Source organism: Macaca thibetana, chromosome 5 (assembly GCF_024542745.1).
Source record: "Macaca thibetana thibetana isolate TM-01 chromosome 5, ASM2454274v1, whole genome shotgun sequence".
Classification (NCBI taxonomy): Eukaryota; Metazoa; Chordata; class Mammalia; order Primates; family Cercopithecidae; genus Macaca; species Macaca thibetana.
In genome coordinates, this window is record NC_065582.1 from 17,047,178 (window position 1) to 17,068,611 (window position 21,434).

The 21,434-nt window shown below is 41.3% G+C and overlaps 1 protein-coding gene across 2 annotated transcripts in view; it reads right to left on the bottom strand.

Moving 5' to 3' along the window:
- GALNTL6 (polypeptide N-acetylgalactosaminyltransferase like 6) overlaps window positions 1–21,434 on the bottom strand; it is a 1,210,113-nt gene that overhangs the window by 61,861 nt on the left and 1,126,818 nt on the right. For both annotated transcript variants that reach the window (XM_050792469.1, XM_050792470.1), the window contains one exon: window positions 17,678–17,899. In XM_050792469.1, the coding sequence (XP_050648426.1) occupies window positions 17,678–17,899 (222 nt within the window). The remainder of the gene's footprint in view (window positions 1–17,677; window positions 17,900–21,434) is intronic.

Consider the following 21,434-nt stretch of genomic DNA (forward strand, 5'->3'; position numbering starts at 1 on the left):
TAACACCTCTTCCCACCCACTTATGAATCATCATGTAAGACTTCCATAGAGGGAGTCTCCCTAGTGCCAGTCTTTGCTGTCGCATCCTTACCAGCAGCCCGCCCTGATTCCTCTCTCTCACAGAGTGTGCAGTGTATTCTGCACCGAACTTTCCAAATATTCTTTTTCCTTTACAACAAATTGCTCTATGCTGCATCTTCTTTGTTTTGTGTCTCTCGTTTACATTCTTTTAAACCGAGAAGACAAAAACTGAGGTTTCACAACAACCAACAACCACGTGAAGGAGACAGCGAAACTCCACAATGACCCACTCAGTATCCTGGCTTAGACAAGAGACAGAATGTGTCAGTGAGGAGTTGTTCAGTTATGGAAGGACAGAAGAAGGTGACCAAGAAGTAAATTTTGGCAGTGCCTCTCAAATGCTACTCAGGATAACCACTGACTCAAATATTCCGAGCCTCAGTGGAAGGGCTGTCCATAGATAGCATGGAGCTGAAGGTAGGATGCTTTCGCCAGTAGACCCAGAGTGTTCTTTCTGGCAAACAAACCCACTGGCCTCCCTGACAATATGAAACAGCCTCTTCGTCTTTGCTCTGATTCCATGTTCATCAGACAACTTTTTGACTCCTGTGTAATCTGCTTACATGGAGAGAATGTGCTGATGATATGGATTTCATGTTTTTCTGTTCTGTTTGACAGTCATTTCTCATGCAAAATCAATAAAGAGGTTTCCAATGAACATTTGATGTCTACATAGCTTTCTGAGACCAAGTGCACTGATTTTACTCACACCTGGATTTCTGAGCATTGTGACACTTGTATTAGTTTTCATTGTCTATTAATAGTGGATATTTTGGTGTTGATCTCAGCCTCTTGTGCATTTTAGTTGGTGACAATCAATCCTGGGGACCTTATCATTGTGAAGGCTGTAAAAGAGTGTTTCTAGGTCTTCTAAGAGGAGAGTCAGTTTCATTTACCCAGCCTTTTCTTTAGGCTGCTGTCTTTCAAACCTTTCTGTGTGAACCAGCCTGAAATCAGAAAAGGTGGACAGGTGTCTGGGGAGTCAGCAATCTTAGATTGAAGTATAACATTTTCCTGAAGTATTTTTTCTATTTTAAAAATGTTATAAAGTGTGCATTCCATTCTGTAACTGATCTATTTTGTGTCGATGTTATTTTCATATGATGTTTTTTGCCTACTAAACTTTAAGTACAGTTGATGTTCTGGAAAGAGATGCTGTGGTTTCCTGTGGTCCACGTACTGTACTTCTGGGCATGCAGCTGAGTACCCCTGCAGGGACATGCTTACGTGAATTTCAGAAGCCCTGCCTTAGACACATGCTTAAATCTTGCAGGTATGTGACGTCTATGTCTTAGAGTTTTAAATAATTTCATAATTTAAATATCTATTTTATGAGCTTTAGCTACTTAACTTCCTCTAAATAGAATTTTTTATACCAGACAATGACTAATTATTTTGATCTTTTAATGACTAACTTAGATTGCTACACAGTAATTTTGGTTGTGGTGTTTACGATCTCCTCAACCTGATTCAATAGCAATTCTTTTTAATTTTCTCTCTCCTTTTAAAATACCAGTGATGGCAGTGGTGGTCCTCCTGGAGCAGTGGTTGCCAAGGTGCTGGCTACCGTGGGGAGGTGTGGCAGGGGGTGGGCACTCCAGGGATCTGGTGGGAGCCAGGAACAGGTTGGAGCTCTGCACCCTTCCGGATTAACTGGGCGGAGCCCCGACTTCTCTGGCGCAGCTGCAGTCACCCAGTGGTAGCTGTGGACCCTTGCATCCCTGCACTCTTAGGGGCCTGGGAAGCCACCCCGACCCCAACCCTGCAGGCTCAGAAGTGCCTGCTCCTGCTGTCTGGCTTCTCCCCTATCCTGTTGCCCGCTCAGATTTCGAAGCAAAGTTGAGACTGAGCCTGGGTGGCTGTGACCTGGCTGGGTGTGTGTGTGCTCGGGATGGCACTGACATGCCAGACCCCTCCTCCCTTAGCCCCCTCGCTGATGAGCATGGAAGGGGGCCTGAGGCGAGGGGCTGAGGGTGGCTCAGCATGTGCCTGCAGGTTTCCCTCAGAACAAACAGTCTGGGCACTGTGGATGACTGCAGGAGACAGGCTTCTGGGTAGTAGGGACAGGTCCCTGGTGAAGCCCCACCTTCAAACCAGGGACCCATTGAAGTCTGGTGGCCAGGCTGTCAGTTTAGCGGACCAGAATGAGAACTTATGGTGCCATTTAGTGCCATTTCTGGGCCCGCCCATGGTCTCCCATGGACCAATCAGCATGCACTTCCTCTGATGTCCATAAAAACCCCAGGACTCAGCCAGACTCAGAGAGATGTGGGGACTACCAGCTGTGGGAAGGAGCTACCCAATTCTGGTCTCCTCGACTTGACCGGATGACCTGCCTGCAGATAGAAACTACCCACTCTGGGTATCCTCTCAACTAAGAGCTGCAAACTCAGTGGGATGACCTGCCTGCGGATGGGAGCTACTCACTTTGGGTGTCCTGAGAGCTGTACAGTTGCTCAATAAAGCAGCTCTTCGCCTTGCTCACCCTGCAGTTGTCCACACACCTCATTCTTCCTGGATGCAGGACAAAAACTCAGGACCTGCCAAATGGTGGGACTAAAAGAGCTGTAACACAAATGGTTGAAACACACACCCATTCCCTGCTTGCCACGTTGGGGGCAACCAGAAAGAGAGAAGAGAGGGAAGAGCTGCAGTCCTTTGGGGAACCCAGACATAGGAGCTCCCCAAGCCAGGGCTGTGACACCCTCTTTGGGGCTCTGTGGTTCCTGGTGTCTCCAGGTTTCCGAGCATCACTGTGTTCCCTGGTGACCACAGTAGAAGCTGGTTGCAGTATGCCTGGTGCAGCTGCAGCCTCGCAGGGAGCCAGAGTCTGTGTTGGTGCCTGCAGCTGCCTGCCCTGCTACAGCTGGCATGCCTGGCTTTACACAGTGACCAGACCTTGTGCTCACTCACATACCCCTTACCACTCTGCACCTGGCTTGCCCTTGGCAGGCATGGGACTCAGGCTGGTAGCATGAACCGAGTGCAGCCTGCCAGTCTGAGTGGGTGGAATGAGCCCAGTGGATCCGAGTAAAAACTCTGGCAAAGATACCACTGGCCACAGAGGCTTCTGGCTGGCAAAGCAACACCCCAAGGATCTCGTGACACCAGTGTGGCCTCGGCTGCTATCTAGTTAAATGATGAATAATTGGCTCATATGTTTCATATACGTTTTGAGAATTAAACTAATTACAGTAAGCATTTTGAAAACATGAATTATTCCATAAATTTTACTAATTGTAGTATAATTTCTAAAGTTATTGTATTTATTGTTGAGAAAGACAAAAGTACTCTAAGTAACTAATAACCAGTGCTCCAACCTTGAGAAATGGGGGAGAGAGACAAAGAAAGAGGAAGAGAGGTAGACAGAAAGGTGCCATCTGCTCATATATTATACAGCATCTTGTCTCATGTTTTTTCACACCAGTCCTAAGATAGAACAAATAAATATCCTAAATATAAACTTTGAATGAAATATTATGTTATTGTGGCAGTATGCCATTTCAACATGACAGGATATGGTGATGTGTTTCAATATAATTATTTTAGCTTTAGGGCATAAGTACAATAAAAATACTGATACCTAACTACCTACAATATCGCCAAAAACATGTATGCTTTGTCTTTCTTATAGTTATTATGTTCCCACATACCTTCAAAGGCATTGCATTTAAAAATACATTTATTATGAAAATTTTTATGAGTCAGTTGTTGAACTTTGAACACCATCAGCATTTTACATACTACTTCATCTATACATTTCCCAGTCTCTCTCTGTTTTACTGGAGGGTTTTGAAGTCAATACCATGCAGCAGGTCCTTTCACCCCTAATACTTTAGTAAGCTTTTCAAAATGAAAAAGAGACAGAGGGAGAGAGAAAGAGTGGAAGTAGTAGACAGAGAAAGAGAGAGAAAAAACAATTTTCTTACATATCCACAAATTTATAATAATTACTTAATACTTAATATCATCCAGAATCTGCTGCGTATTTACATTCCTCTGGTTGTCTAAAATATCTCTTTTCACTTATTCTATGATTAACTGAACTAGTAGAATGTACAGTTATATGAAATCATAGAATATATAATATTGATGATTTAAACAGGTTTCATTTTATTGTACTTCAGCTTTGTATATTGTAATCTAGAACAGTTCTTCCTATCTCCTCGTTTCTCTCTGCCATGGACTTATTGACTAAATTAGATTGCTACATTCTAGATTTGGCTTGAGGTGCTATTCAAGTTTCCCTCAACTTCTGAATTTCCTGTAGACCGAAGTTAAAGACTTGATTAAATTTAGTTAGATGTTCTTTTGGTTTTATAAAAAGGATATTTTAGGCATGGTTCTTGACTTCCTGGCTTGTCTAAAATGCTTTCAAGTTGCATCATATCATACCAGAATGTGTATGATTCAGTGATGCTAAAATTGATCAGTGGGTTTAGTTGATGGTAGCTTGATAATTTTATTGTGAAGCTTATCAATACTTCATCTAAGGTTTTATTATCTAATGAGGACCATTTCTTTAATCAGTTATTGCATCAGGAATTGCACAATGTTGATTTAGAACATTCTTTCCTTTTGAATTTATTATCTGAGCATCTGTATAAAATCCCTCAACTATAGGGCTCTTTGGACATCCTGAAATGCACCTTATATCAGAAAAGCAAGACAAATGCTTGTTTTCCTTTTAAATGTCAATTTCTAGAGTCATGATTTGGTGCTGAAGCAACTGCCATTGGTGCCCAGTGACTTTTATTTTATTTCTCTTTCTCTCCTAACCCCCTTTTGAAAAATATCATTTTAAATTTACAATATTTTGTATATTCAATTTGTTTTAATTAACGGGGTCACTTTTTTGATGTTCATATTGTCTCATCTATGGCAAGTGGGATCCCCTTCTAGCTGACTACCATGTCCTTTTGACATGACCTCCACCAGCCTTTGAAAGCTTTCTTCCCTTTCTGCTTTCTAGAGTAACAGACTGTCTCAGCCCACCGTCTACCTTTCTGGCCCCACAACTAGAATCAGCTATTTCTTCATGAATCCTTAGTTCTATTTAGTGAACAATGCTATTTAGAGACCACAATTGAGAGCTAGGTGTGCTCACTGATTGGATTGAAGTTATTTCTAGACTTTTTCAGTGGATAAAGCTAGAATGTGGCTATTTTCAGAAAGTAGCTGACATTGAAATTTCAAATTCAAGTTTAAGATTGTAGGATATTTGTTTCTTTAATTTTAGGTTTAGATATCTTTTTATACATGTTCAAAAATCTTATTTGTTTATAACATTAACATACTTTTAAATTTGCGTACTTGAAAGTAAATTCCGAAAAAGCTTTAGAGTTAGATAGGTATATTAGATCTACATTATTGATGACATGGTTTAGGTTCTATACATCCTTATTCATTTTGGTCCACTTATTGATTCTTGGATCAAGAGAGGTGTGTTAAGTTTCTATTATTGGTATGCGTCTTTCTGTTTCTCCTTAGATTTTCAGCAGTTTCTGCCTTATGTAAGTTGTTTTCCACGGATTGCAGTCTTTGATATTATAATGTCTTTCTCAGCCTCTTTTAACTTTTTAACTTTTTTTCTCCCTGTATTCTACCTTGCTTCCTATCAAGATCTCAAACCCTGCTTTCTTATTACTTAAATTTGCCTGGCATGTTTATGCATATTCTTTAGTTTTTAATCTTTCTGTATCATTTTGACTTAGGTGTGTCTCATATATAGCAGAGACATTTGCCTTTTTAGTCAGTCTGAATCTTTCTTTCAGTGGATTTATATGTTTGATCTCAGCTCTGACATAGTGATTTGTTACATAATTTACTGTTATCTAGAAGGTCTTTCCCCACATGGCCTGTTTTCTCTTTCCAATCTTTAGTATTTAATATTGTTTGTGTTTTTGTTTCACTTGTTGCCTTTACACTAATATTACTTATAATAGTTGAAACTTCTCTTTTTAAATTAATGCCTAACTCTATCTTTCTCTGAGCAATGCTAAAGTTGGCTATAACTATTACTGCTTTTCTTCCATCCTCCCCCGTGTCTAAACATAGATGATACTGTTTTACTCCTAGTTAATGCCTATGCAACAATCAGCAAATGTATTCTGCTTTGCACTCACTTTCCCCACTTGTATTATTTCTACATTGCCAGATTATATATAATTTATATATTCCTCCATCCTGTGGCCAGTTTCTACTAGACCCTGCAATGAGCTTCTTCAAGGAGTTCTTGATTTTCTAATGCTTCTTCTCCAGCAGATTGCTCAGAAAGGCTTTTGGTAAAAATAATCCCAGTCCTTGAATATTTATAATGGCTTTTTGATGGCCTTGTGCCTTAGTCTGTTTTGTGTGGCCATAACAGAATATCACAGACTATAATTTTTAACAAACAAATTTATTTGGCTCATGGTTCTGGAGACTGGGAAGTCCAAGACTGAGGGGCTGCATCTAGTGAGGCCCTTCTTGCTGCATCATCCTGTGGGGGTGAGAGAAAGAGGGAAGGGAGCCAAACTCACTCTTTTATTAGAAGGTCACTCCCACAATGACCCACTCCTGTGGTAATAGCATCAATGCATTCATGAGGGCTTTGCCCTCATGACCTAATCACCTCTCAAATATTCTACTGTTCAACATTTTTGCATTGATGATTACGTTTCCAAAACATGAACTCCAGGGGACAAATTGAAATCACAGCACCCACCTTCATACTTGAGGGATAGTTTGGTTGGATATAAAATTTTTGGCTTATATTTTCCTTTCTTGAGCATCTTTACAATACTGCTTCATTGTCTTCTGGTGCAAAATGTTTATACTTCAAAGTCTGATTCATTCTTTGCTTGGATGCACAATTTTTTTTCTTGTTTTAACAATACAACCATTTTATTAGAAAGTATTTCAGTGTTGATGGTTCTAAGTTGGATTTCCCAGACGGTCCTTTTACTATATAGATTCAAATCTTTTATTTTGAAAAGGTTTCTTTGAATTATAGTTTTATATATTAGTTGTTTTTTGTTCTCAGAGGGCTTTCTTCTTTTGGAAATTTTATGTTGAATCTCCTTCACTTATTGCTCCAAATCATTTGACAAATTCTTTCTGTTCTTTTTTCTTTGTGTCTGTTTTATTAGCTTCATTTTCCCTTCCAGCCTCAATTTCTCTTACTGTGCCTTCCGTGGTCTCTCATTGCCTTTTTATTTCTTCTAATAGACCCTTCATTTCTGAAATACTGTTTCTTTCTTTTCTAGTTCATCCCTGAGTTTTCTCAGTTGTCTTTCCATAAAATGATGGTTCATATCGTTCTAGCCATCTTATTTCTGAGCAGTTCTAATTCTGATTTGTATGGTTCTTTCAAGCTTTGATTAGTTTTAAGATTGTTTTAGCTCATTTTGAAATCTTATGTTGTAGTTTTCATCTTCTTTATAGCCACTTTTGTAGTATATTTTTATGTGTTGGAACTATATTTGATTCATTCTTATCTTTATCCTTGTTGGATCTCAGTATGGGCTTTTATTGTAAACTGCTTTTATTTTCCACATATGAACGATCTCATATATAAATGAGATGATTTTCTTGGATTATTAGAGGAAGATTCTTGTGTAGGGCTCTCTTCTCTGTTGTCACTGTGAAGTATTAAAAAATATGACCTTTTTATAGGGACACTTCTCTGTCTCTTAGAGCTCAGCCTGGTTCACAAAAACTTCCTGTTTTAACTCTGTGTTGTCTAGAGTTCTAAAGGTCTTTCCTTTCAAAGCAGTATTGTTACCTTTGAATGTGTTTGTCATTCTGTACTTTCTGAGATCTATCTTAGACACCTCCTTCTCTGGTTTGGAAGCTTTTGTCTTGCTGGCTTCCTCAGTGTTGTATTTCAGATTGAATTCACAGCAGATTTCTTACTCTTTTTTTATAGGGGGAGGAGGGGAGAGGATGAGTCTCTGTCTTTCCAGAAGGTAGTATTTTGGAGTGTTTCTCAGATATATGCAGGGTAACTCTGCATTAGCATGGTTTACATTACTGGTTCCCTATGGTCTCTTTGCATTGGACTCAGCTTGGAGCCTGTGACTGGGTCTTTGAATTCCACTGGTAAGGTGCAGATCTGATTGCCTTCATTCCTGTTCTGGAAAGGCTCTTCTCCTTTTGGGAGTGAATGCTTGTTACTGATTTCTGAGTACTCTTCTTGGAGAAGTAGCAGTACTCCCCTTTCTCTTTTCTACCAATTCTTCATCTCTCCTAGCCCCACCCTGGATCTGCTGCTGTCTGGTGTTTTGGTGACACTAACCCATGTTCTGTAGTACTTGAGGGATTTCTTGTCATCAGTTTTGTGTAAGATCATGTCCATGTTGCTTGTTTCCTTCTTTTGCTAGCCTCAATGTTCTGTCTGGTCTTGATGATTAAACAAAATCATGCAGATGCCACGCTTTTAGCATCAGGAATGCCAATATATTCTAAAGAAAGAATATGGTAGAAAATGTGGCTTTTCTATTTCTGGCATCATTCCATCATTTTCAACAGCAGGGAAGTACTTGAGTATTGAAATTCAAAACAAAACTACAGTGGTCCCCCGTTATTCTTGGAGGATATATTCCAAACCCCAGTGATGCTTAAAAGCACAGATAGTACCAAACCCTACAGATACTATGTTTTCTCTTATGCATAGGTACCTATGTTAAAGTTTACTTTAAATTAGGCACAGTAAGAGATTAACACCAACAATAATAAAATACAACAATTATAGGAATATACTATAATAAAGTTGTGTGAATGTGGTCTCTTTCTCTCTCTCTCTTTCTGCTCCAAAATAACATAGTATCATTAAGTCCCATAATATTCTAGTTGGGATCTCATAATACAGTTGGCCAAAAGTGCAGAAGGTGAGACCATGGATAATGGAAGACTTCTGTATTTGCTACAAATTTGTATGCAATTCTGACCAAAAAAAAAAAAAAAAAAAAAAAGCATAGGCAAAGAGTTTGAATGTATATGATTAGTTATGGAGGACTTGAGTCTAAAACAAAAGTTGAAAAAGCTGATTTGTCCTTCCTGTGCTAGAGATTGGTATAGAAAATTAAGCTCCTCCTGAGATTATCTTGTTATTTTAGTTTCTTTTTAGACTAGTTTACAATAGGCCATCCTTTCCAGAAATTGGCCAGGCATCATTTAGATTGGGCAATAAAATCTCAACCCAAAGAGCCACGCAAGCTCTATAAGAAGGAAAAGGTCTAAGGCAAGATGTAAGTGAAGGCCGAGCAAAATACAACTAGGTTACCAATTGGACAAACAGAGAACTTTGGAAATATAAGGTAAACGTTAATTCCTGCATCTCCTAAAGTCAATAGGAGGAAATGCAATCAAGTGGATCAAAAACACAGAGATAATTGTGACAAAATGAAACATGGAGAAAAAATTTAGCCATGGAAGCTAACGGGGAGCACGAGTGCTTATTTTCCCACCTCCCAAACCACGACAGATGTAGCTATTTGTCAGATGTTTTAGGTCGCTTACAAAAATCTAAGACTGACTGATGACCTTCAGGTTGCTAAAAATGTCTCTCTTGGGAATGTAAGAGACAACTTACCTTTTAGCAGCACAGTCACCACACTTCTCAGAGCTTGGAGCAGTGGTCACGATGGCCTGCTGCTAACAGAACGGCTCAATACATTGCAAGGACACTTAGAGGAATATTGGCTCTTAATTTTAAACTGCTGCCTGCCTGCAGATGATTAAAGTCAAAGTTCAAACCCAATAATGCATATTCGCATTAGTCTTAGAATTGACTCCCTGGGCTGAGTGCGGTGGCTCACTCCTGTAATCCCAGCACTTTGGGAGGCTGAGGCAGGTGGATCACCTGAGGTCAGTTCAAGACCAGCCTGCCAACATGGTGAAACTCCGTCTCTACTGAAAATACAAAAATTAGCTGGGTGTGGTGGTGCATGCCTGTAATCCCAGCTACTCGGGAAGCTGAGGCAGGAGAGTCACTTGAACCTGGGAGGCAGAGTTTGCAGTAAGCAGAGATCACGCCACTGCACTCCAGCCTGGGTGACAGCCTTTCTAATTCCAAGAATGACACTAAATTAATAGAATTTAAATAGAATTAATAAAATTAATCTTTGCCAGAATAAATCAGTTGGGAGAATGTTAGACTGAAAAATTAAGAGAACTGATTAGAATTCACTCAACTATCATAGCAAAATTTCTAATCCACAGCCTTAGAAAGTTAGCATAGATGGAACAATTCAATATAATTTTTCCAGTCTTGGACATAGGAATACCTCCAACCTACCAAAGGGGTGACAAAGTGACCTGCTGGCTTCTGTGATAACTCAGAGTGGCCTCTACAGTGGTAATTGCCCTCAACTTGCCTTAAAAATCCAGTAACCATCTACAGGCTGGTTGGACAAGAATAGCGCGCCAATAAAAAGGAGCAGGGGAGGTTCCTGGGATCCTTGCGTGAAATTTTTTAAAACAGGGAGTCAATCTTTTTTTTTTTTTTTTTGAGATGGAGTCTCGCTCTGTCTCCAGGCTGGAGTGCAGCAGCACGATCTAGGCTCACTGCAAGCTCCGCCTCCCAGGTTCACGCCATTCTCCTGCCTCAGCCTCCCGAGTAGCTGGGACTACCGGTGCCCGCCACCACACCCGGCTGATTTTTTGTATTTTTAGTAGAGATGGGGTTTCACCATTCACAGGATGGTCTCGATTTCCTGACCTTGTGATCCGCCCACCTCGGCCTTCCAAAGTGCTGGGATTACAGGCGTGAGCCACCGCGCCCAGCCAAATTGTGTTTATTATAGGACACTTTTAAGTTTGTCTTCATAGCCCTGTCTCAATGTTGAAAACTCAGAAAGCACAGAAATATTCGAGAGGATAATGCAGTACTTTATGTGTTCTTAACATTTTTCCCAACCTTGCTTTTGAGCCCCAGAGAGATGACTTAGCATAGTGTACCAGCACTGCCTCTGCCTGAGAAAATAAATGACAGATCAAGTCGAGTCTAATACAGTCTGAACGATAAATCCTCTCTGAATGAGTGCTTAATTTAAAGATCTGGGTTGATGTGATATAGCACCTAAAGGACAGAGACAGTTCCCTGCATAGTTTCCAGGGAAATAGCAGGACAATCTCACTCTGCAGCTTTCCTGGTTGTGAGACTAGATTACAGGGGAATTCAGGAAAGCTGGCTTTGGCGCTCCCAAAAGAATGCGAGGGAGCCTCACTCGTCGTGCAGAAAGCGCCTGCTTTTTACTCCTGCATCACACATCAGCAGCACTCATACAGAATTTCTTGGGAAGAGACAACATCGCATCCTCAGATGGTCTTTGAGATAATGCACCTCCTAATGTTGAACTTCCTTTCGTGTAAGCTGATAGGGAAAAACCTGAAAAGCCTTGTGCACTGCGAGAACATTAGAAGAAGCAGCAGCAAGCAGGTGAAAGGAAGTTAAGAGCAGCAGCCTGCAGCAGAGGAGAACTGGAATTATTTAGGGTGCCTGTCTTTGTGAATGTTCCACAATTCAGGGTGACATTAATCTTGAGGAAGGAATTCAAATAAACAGCCTAGGTAGTTCGGTATTGGCAGGAATTTTTAAAATAAAGGTTTTTTAAAAAGTTTGCACAGTCGCAAGGTGACAAATGGATGCGCCCAGATTGGCACATTGAGGACAGTAAGCAGACATTTCTTAAAAGAATTTATGGCACTGGTTGGAAAAGACACGTTTGTCTATTTTACATCTTTTATTCTTTCTTACACATGATATTTAGAATTCTGAAGAACTCTTCTCTTTAGACTATAAAGGAGCACTCTAAATGACTTTAGCAAATTCATGAATTCTAAGGAGGAGAAGGGGAAAATAATAGGAAATTCAGTTTCTTTCATTTAGCATCTTGACACAAAAAGAGACACTCCATATGTGAGTGGTTTAAGAATAGTTTTCCACTTTAAACCTGTTCTTACCCTCTCCAACATAGCATGGGGGAAAGCACATTGCTTCTATTTGAACAGCACTAAGGGCTGTTCAATTTATTCCATGGTTCAGAATCCTATTTATTCTCTCTGGGACTCATCACCTCCCCACTCTACCCACTCTCCTTGCCTACCAGAGGATGGAATGACTTCTGGAGAGTACTGCTCTATCAGATGTGACTGTAATCTCTTCTGCCTTTTAAGTAGGAAGCTGGTAGGCAGAGTCGGAAATTGCTGAACAGAGGCTTTTAACTTTTGGAATTTCTCCTTCTTCCCCATAGGATGTCAGAACGGAATATTTTGTAACTTGTTTAACTATCAAATGGACCATAGACGCGACCGTTCATGAGAATCAGTTACCTGAGAGTCATTACTCAAACTGCCTTTCTGGCTGAGCTTTCCAAAGAAGTGGACTTTGTATGGCTGTGGAGGGAGTGAGTGCCTAGTGTGCCCTGAGAAGGCTTCACACATACAGGTGTGTGGGCAAAGCAGTGAATGGCAGGTGGGACAACAGGGAGCCAGGATCCCCCATTCATTCATCTTTCATTCATTCAACAAACATTTATGGAGCACCTACTATATGCTAGACACTATGTCTTTCTGCAAAAGAGCAGTAGCAACACAACAAACCAACAGAATCCTTGTGTCACAGAATTTACTTTCTAGTGGGAGAGATAGATGAGAAACATGATTAAAAAAATAAATTGCATGGCTTGTTACACAGTGATGGATGCTAGGGAGAAAAATAAAGGAGGAAAGGGAGTAGGGAGTGTGTAAGTATGCATGTGGATGTGTGTGGGTGTTGTTGCAATTTTAGATAGGCTGACTAGGGAAGACCTTACTGAGAAGATGAATTTTTGAGTGAGGACCAGAAGGAAGTAAGGGCGGGAGCCATATGATTTCTGAGACTGGAGGATTCTAAGCTGTAGGAATAGTAAATGCAAAGGTGCTGAGGTCAGACTGACCTGGCCTGTGTGAAGACTGGTGACGAGGCCAGTGGGCCCTGAGAGGAGGAAGCCAGGGGGTGAGGAGTCAGAGAGGAGGTTGGAGGGGAAACAACAGGGGTCAGATTGTTTACAGTCTTATAGGTAAGGACTTTCATTTTTACCTAGCGGTAGATTGCAGCTAGTGAAAGCTTGGATGGAGGAGGGGTGGCCTCATCTCCGGTTGGTTTTAAGTGGACTGTGTTGAGAATAAACCGAAGCGGGGCGGGCAGAAGCAGGGAGATGAGCCAGGAGACAAGTGCAGTAATCCAGCTGAATTTGTCAGGGAAATGAGTGGCGGTTTATAGGCTGTTTATGGTCTGTAACATATCCTTTACAAGCTGAGTTCCAAGTACCAGAGCCAAAAATTGCCTGAGCACGTCATTGTTTACCCTGAATCAGGCTGGCACAGACAAGCAGGTGGAAAACTGTTCCAAGTACAAGTGCATAAAACGGTGAGTTGCCCTGCTTCTTGGCCCAGATCTCCCATAAAGGAATCTTGTGTTTACAATGCTGGAGGTTTGTGGTTCCTTCCCATAATTGCTTGAAAAGAACCACTGAATCTGCATTCCCCTTTTCGCTTTCTTACTACAACAATAATTGACTTATTACATTTATTTAGGAACTTTGCCCATTCTAACAATTAATTTAAAGTTTATAGGAAACTAAAAAGCTCTCTCATATATGAGATTGAATCCTGGAACAGAAAAAGGACATTAGTAAAAAAAACTAGTGAAATCTGAATAAAGTCCTGTTTAGTTAATAGTATTATACTGTTAATTACTTAGCTTGATTAAATATACCACAGTTAATGTAGTAAATATAAAATGTTAACATTAGAAGAAGCTGACTAAAGGGTATATGTGAACTTCCTGCACTATCTTTGCAATGTTTCTGTACATTTAAAATTATTCCAAAATAAAAAGTTTATTTTAAGAAACCTTCTGAAAGGCAAAAGAAATTGCATGTGTCAACATTTTGAAAGTATTTTTTTGTCAGAGATTAAGTTGGTCGACACATATATTCTGCATTTTTTAAAATTTTTTATCTTTTTTTTGTTGTTGTTGAGACAGAGTCTCACTCTGTCACCCAGGATGGAGTGCAGTGGCGTGATCTCAGGTCTTGGGTCACTGCAACCTCCACCTCCCTGGTTCAAGCGATTCTCTTACCTCAGCCTCCGGAGTAGCTGGGATTACAGGCACACGCCACCATGCCCAGCTAATTTTTGTATTTTCATTAGAGATGGGGTTTCACCACGTTGGCTAGGCTGATCTTGAACTCCTGACCTCAGGTGATCCACCCGCCTCGGCCTCCCAAAGTGCTAGGATTACAGGCGTGAGCCACCATGCCTGGTCTATCCACTCTTAAAAATATTATTACCCACCTACAGTTAGAAAATAATCTTTTTTCATCATTTCATTTAGATTAAGCTGCATTTCAAATCCTTCACTTGCCTCCTGCATTAAATGTACACGTTTCACTTATATTCTCAGAGATCTACTCTGCCTGAGAATCAGATACTTTTAAAAACTAGTATTTAACAGTGCAAACTGTTGTCTTTTATTGATTTCCTTTCTTCTTGCCTTCCTCCCATCCTCTATGTCTTCATTCTTGCTATGCATCACATCTTCACTGAACAAATACAACTGAATGTAACTGGCCCATAAATTATGTCCCCATTTCCCTCTTTTCTACACTTAAATATGACCTTTATTTGTTCACTGTTCTAAGGCTTTGGGGGAAAGAAATTTGCCATTGTGTTAAAAAAGAAAAAAAAAATTATGTTGCTGGATGTGGTGGCTCATGCTTGCGATTCCATCACTTGGGGAGGCTGAGGCAAGAGGAATACTTGAGGCTAGGAGTTCAACATTAGCATGGGCAACATATTGAGACCTTGTCTGTACAAAACATTTAAAAAATTAGCTGGGACTGGTGGTATGAATGTGTAGTCCGGGTTACTCACGAGGCTGAGGTGGGAGGATCACTTGAGTCCAAGAGTTTGAGGCTGCGGTGAGCTATGATCCTGCCACTGCACTGCAGCCTGTGTGACAGAGCAAATCCTTGTCTGGGGGAAAAATAAAAAATCTAATCTTCTCAACCTCTGATTGTTTAAGCCAGAAATAATGAATGCAACTGTCTCCAGGGATAAGGCAAGTGTTGTAAAAGTATGAGGCAATCTAGGGTAATAGATATAAACACACTGGCATAGCCTACTTGGGCTTAAGATGGTTCTGATTTTGATTATTCCTGGAAAGTTGTACCTTTCCTAGAACCTCAGTGGAAGATGTGAGTCTGTTTAGAAAAGGTGCTATATCAATTCAGATTATGGTTTAATCAGGTAATGTGGGAAAAATGTGACCAGTTGCAGTTTGAAGAACATAGTAACCAGTAGGAAGAAAAATTCATGTTTCTGCATAAGGCAGATAAAAGATTGATGAGATTTTAGCTCTGTAGTGAATCACACAATGATACTGTGGGCTCCTCAAGTGTATTTCTTAGTCACTAGGCAGGACAGCATTTGAATCATCATAGAAAGATGACAAGCAGAACCATATATATATGTGTGTGTGTGTGTGTGTGTGTGCGTGTGTGTATATATATATATATATAAAAAACTGTAGAAGGAGCTCACTTCTCATGCCTTCCAACACGTTAGGATAAGAAAATTCTTTCTGATATCTGTCTACTTCAAATTTCCACTGCTATGAATTAAGTCTGTGATAGACAGTTACATTAATACAAGCAGGCTAATATTACTAATATTCTAGGGAAGTTTTAATAAAATGTTTAAGATGCAAAGGATGAGACCAAATTACTAAATTGATTTAAGCAGATAATGTCAGGACGACATACACATGCAAAAACCATGAGGAGTTGGAGGGTGTAGTGGCAGGATTGACTCTCTCCTTCATCCTGGGTGTCCCAGGTATGAAGAGTGACCCTCTGAACACAACAAGCAGTGCACCTGTGACTTGCTGAACATATCCTCTACAGGCATCTGGAACAGCTCACCCAGGAACACTGCCTGAGTCCTCTGGCCTCTCCTACCATGCCCTGGGGTAGCCTTTTCTCAGAGCTCTGCAGCCACAGACACCATCTAGGCAATGGCATCTTCTTTCAGAGACTATAAAACCAAGGACACTGATGGTACTCCTCCACAATGCGAGACAATCAACTCTTGATTTCTGAAAGACTGGGGAAGTGGGATGGTGTGAACATCTAGCCTTGATGCATTTCCCCCGATATCCTCTGCTAAGAGCAGGTTGAATGGCTAGGATAAATCCATCCTATCCAATTTTAGTCCTGCTTTAGTACACTCTATTCTATGGAGAAAGGCTATAGTAACAGTATTGAATGGAACCGAACCCAGTGCAATAGTCTTTTCTATGCCAAAAGATAGATACTTTAAATTTGGGACCTGGGGCTATTCAGCTCTTTCCATTCTATTTCCACTGAATAGAAGTGTTCAGAGGTGGAAAGGCTGGTGCTTATTTAAAGAATCAATGTGGGCCGGGCGCGGTGGCTCAAGCCTGTAATCCCAGCACTTTGGGAGGCCGAGACGGGCGGATCACGAGGTCAGGAGATCGAGACCATCCTGGCTAACACGGTGAAACCCCGCCTCTACTAAAAAAATACAAAAAAACTAGCCGGGCAAGGTGGCGGGCGCCTGTAGTCCCAGCTACTCGGGAGGCTGAGGCAGGAGAATGGCGTAAACCCGGGAGGCGGAGCTTGCAGTGAGCTGAGATCCGGCCACTGCACTCCAGCCTGGGCGACAGAGCCAGACTCCGTCTCAAAAAAAAAAAAAAAAAAAAAAAAAAAAAAGAATCAATGTGGCTGCCTGTGTCACAGTTCTGTATATTACAGAAATACATTTCTTTATGATTCTGCACAGCACAGCCTGGAGGGGAAAATAGCCAAACCCCTCACTGCCTTGTACTTGCATATACCAATAGCAGCAAGGCTGTGCACCAAGACAGAGGGTTTTTTTTTCACGTATATCAGGTACCCATATTTACCCACTTGTATGACAGATACATTAATTCTCTACAAAAGCCGGTGGTGATTTCCCTAATCTCAAAGAAAAATATTTTCTAGGTGTATTTTAAAAATTCATGGTCGGGCATGGTGGCTCATGCCTATAATCCAAACACTTTGGGAGGCCAAGGCAGGAGGATCACCTGAGGTCAGGAGTTGGAGACTAGCCTGGCCAATATGGCAAAACCCCGTCTCTACTAAAAATACAAAAATTAGCTGAGCGTCGTGGTGTGCACCTGTAATTCCAGCTACGCAGGAGGCTGGGGTAGGAGAATCGTTTGAACCTGGGAGGTGGAGGTTGCAGTGAGCCGAGATCACGCCATTGCACTCCAGCCTGGAAGACAGAGCGAGACTCTGTCTCAAAAAACAAAAACAACAACAAAAAAATCATCTGGGGAATCAACAGTGGTCACTAATTCTGGGTTAGGCTATCAACTCTGAAGACTAAGTCTAGTAATTGCTAAAAAGAGGTTGAACATTCATGTATTCTAGATGATTTAAATGGATGCTACTTGGCTACAGGGTAAAAGTGAAGATTTTAGCAGTCCCTCCCACCACCTGAGGCTATGGGGGAGACACACAGTCTCCCAGGTCCGCGCGGGTTTCAGGCAACCTTTCCTCACCTCCCCCCAGGCAGCAGGCGGGGGCTCCACTGGAGGGTAGTATTTAGGCACGTCCCAGGCCACAGCAGCCATGAACCATTTGAAGTCCTTGCACTTGAGCTGCTTGCGCAGCTCCTTCTGGGCAGAGATGTCCCCCGTGGAGAGATGCCTGTACTCCGGCCGCCGCTGGTAAATGTACTCGGCAAATTCATCCATCCAGGTCTCAGCTACCCGCTTCAGGTTCTGTGCAGCAGGAAAAAAAAAAAAAAAAAGTAATTTATTGGCTTATTCATTCAAAAGGTGGTTTTTGTTGCACCAGAAATTAAAAAAAGAAAAGGAAAAGATAACGGACAACCTCAGGCAGCCCTGGTTGGTGGTTTACAAACAATGAGAGTTTTCGTAACTGCAAGGGGTATGATACAATTGGCCTGTGGCTTCGCACACATTTCTGCTTCTGGCATGGGGTTCAATTGCCAATTTGGTAGTTAATTTATCAGAGCCAGTAAAGATTCAGCTCACTATTATATCACTTTTCTCATTTCCTCTGTTATTTCATGATTATACATTTTTTATTTTTTACGTAAAACTAAAGGTGTTGAAATTGGAGAGAATGAGATTCCTCTCAGGCATCAAATTGCTTAAAGCATTTCCAGAAACAAGAATCTAGGAAAGAATGAGGACAAACAAGCTATTATCCTTTTCCCCCAACTTTAGAGAGATCACTGAGCATTAGTACATTTAAAACTGTGTGTTCTGATGTTCTATGTGTGCAACACAGATACCAATCAGAATTTAGTAATTGACTGCATGATGAAGTGGGGCTAAAGGAAGCACCAAGTAGCCAGTCTTTTCCACAGATGTGTCCCTGGGGTAAAGGAAGCAGAAGGTCGGTTGTGGGGAATAAGCATGGATCTTAGGTGTAGGAGAGTATGTGGATTCAGTGCTGGAAGCTTAGCCCTTTTGTCAGTTTTGAAATTGAGCAAGTTACTCATCCATGCTGGGCATCAGATTCCTCACCTGAAAATGGCAACAGTAATACATACCTGCATCACGGGGGTGGCTGTAGGATTAAGTAAGGCCACACCTGTAAAGCACTTAGAATAAGTCTCCGGCACATAATAGGTACCACAAATAGTAGAGCTATTATTAGCAGTAAAAAGAGTGCAGGATTGGAAATTGGAGAGCCTGGGTGTCGGGCTGACCACACATTAATGCAATGTTCCTGTGGCCTTTAGGAAAGGCGTTAGCTGAGATGAGATGCTCTCTGATGTGCCTTCAAGCTCTGTGGTCCTAAGCAGTAGAGAGAACAACTGCGTTTGTGTAGAAGATACCAGTTTTGATGCCTCCAGCTTAAATGTGCTGCAACACATTTTCACAGGCTGGTGTCCCATAGTCTCTGCTTCTTGTGTCCTGTTCAAGTTCTTATTTCAAGTGCTTAGTTGGTGTGAGCATTGGCCCACTCCTGTTTCTCACTTGCGCTTAGAAGATAAAATGAGCGCAATGGCCGGGAACTTTAATGAGATCCAGACATAAGTGAATCAAGTTAAAGCTAGTGATATTTAGGACAAGTGCTTTATCTTGAAAATGACTACAAAATCCTAATTCAGGCCTGGAACTATGCCCAGAGGTCTGCTGGATTTGGAGACACCATCATTGCTACTTCACTCCTAATGAGACTGTACATTTTCTTACTCCGCTCCACCCACTCCGTGCATTCAGTGTCTCCCAGCGGGCCTCTCCTGTCTGACCTTGTCCCTGCTCTTCATTCTCCCTGCACTCCTTGGGTGCTTTTAGGGGATGGTGGGCACCAGGAAGGGCTCTGTTAACACAGCAAAATGCAGAAAAGAGACAGAGCCACAAAGAAAGCTCTGATTTCTCAGTTCCCTCTGGGTTCCTTTCTTTCTAAGGTGACTGGGTGCATAGATAGGAAGATAGGGAAATGACCTGGAGAGTGTGAGAATTGTTCCTTGAGAGATTATTACTTGCCATTGCTGTGTACCCTACCATCCTGTCAGCACTGCCTGGCCCATAATGCTTTCTACTCCTTGGACTCCAGTTTACCTTAACAGATAGATGATCAGCATGGTTTCAACATGGTTTTGTAATATTCTAGCCCTTGCCACCAATTCGGAATTGCCTGATTCATTTGGGGACCAGAAAGGAAACAGATGATGTCTTGAGAGTCCTGCTCTGGGATGGCACTGTGTACTACATGCATAAAACCTCCGTGTGAGTCTGTAATATCATCTTACTATTTTCATTTCATTTTGACAAACATTCTGTATGAAATGCATTCTATTTTACTTGTCCTCAGGGCACATTTTCTTTTATTTCTTTCTTTTTTTTTTTTTTTGAGACAGAGTCTCACTTGTTGCCCAGGCTGGAGTGCCGTGGTGCGATCCTGGCTGACTGCAACTTCTGCCTCCCAGGTTCCAGCAATTCTCCTGCCTCAGCCTCCCAAGTATCTGGGACTACAGGCGTGTGCTACCATGCCTGGTTAATTTCTTGTATTTTTAGTAGAGATGGCATTTCACTGTTTAGCCAGGATGGTCTCAATCTCCTGACCTCATGATCGACCCACCTTGGCCTGCCAAAGTGCTGGGATTACAGTCGTGAGCCACCACATGTGGCCAGGCCAAATTTTTTAATGAGGATTAGAATAAAAAAAAATTAGTTGATAATATTAAAACTTTATAATCAAAATTGATTTTAGGCTGTAGTTCCCATCTTTTCACCTAAACTGCAATATTAAATAAAGTGGAAATATTTAATTTTCATCAATTTATACCTCTGTGATAAGTGAAAGTGAATACAGTTGGGGAATAGCAAAAAGCAGAAGCAAATGACCCAGGAATAATGAGAAATTGACTTTCTTAAGAAAAAACATGCCTTTAAAATTCTGGTAGCTTGCAGAAAAGATCTGTCCTTAAGGACTCTGTTGGATAAGTAAGCACTTTCAGACTATAAGTGCCATGAAGTTAGGGATAGATCTATTTACTTTTGCCTTAAAAGACCTAGCATCTTGTGTGGCTCCAGACACACGTGTGTGCTCATCTGGGCATGCTAATCATTGAATTAATGAAAGACCAGATGATGAAATGAATGCGAACAAATTCATAGTGTGCATATGTATCTATTGATAAAAGCACTGAAATGGGAACAATTAAAAACAAGTGCTGTTGCTAAATGGTAAATTTTTGTTGCTTTGGGTTTTTGAAATAGATAAGGCAATTACTGCAACACTCATAGAGGAACTAACTAATTCTGGTGCAGTCAACGGGAAATGGCTCAGAGGATCATGATAAATGCTAACCAGAATAGGCAATATCAATAAGTAAAAGAGGCAGGAGTCAGCGTGTTGGAAAGCTGTCACTAAAGGCCAAGTAGCCTCTAGTATAATTTACAAGGGAACTAACCAGGTAGCTCTGTATCATCGTGTCCTTTTCAAGTTGAAAGACTAGGTATGCTGATTTCTCAAACACTCCAAAGCAGCCAGGTGCATGGCTCATGCCTGCAATCCCAGCACTTTGGGAGGCTGAGGTGGGTAGATCACCTAAGGTCAAGAGTTCGAGACCAGCCTGGCCAACGTGGTGAAACCCCATCTGTACTAAAAATACAAAATAAAATAAAATAAAAAATTAGCCCAGCGTGGTGGCAGATGCCTGTAATCCCAGCTACTTGGGAGGCTGAGGCAGGAGAATTGCTTGAACCCAGGAGGCAGAGGTTGCAGTGAGCCAGTATCGCACACTGCACTCCAGCCTGGGCAACAAAAGCAAAA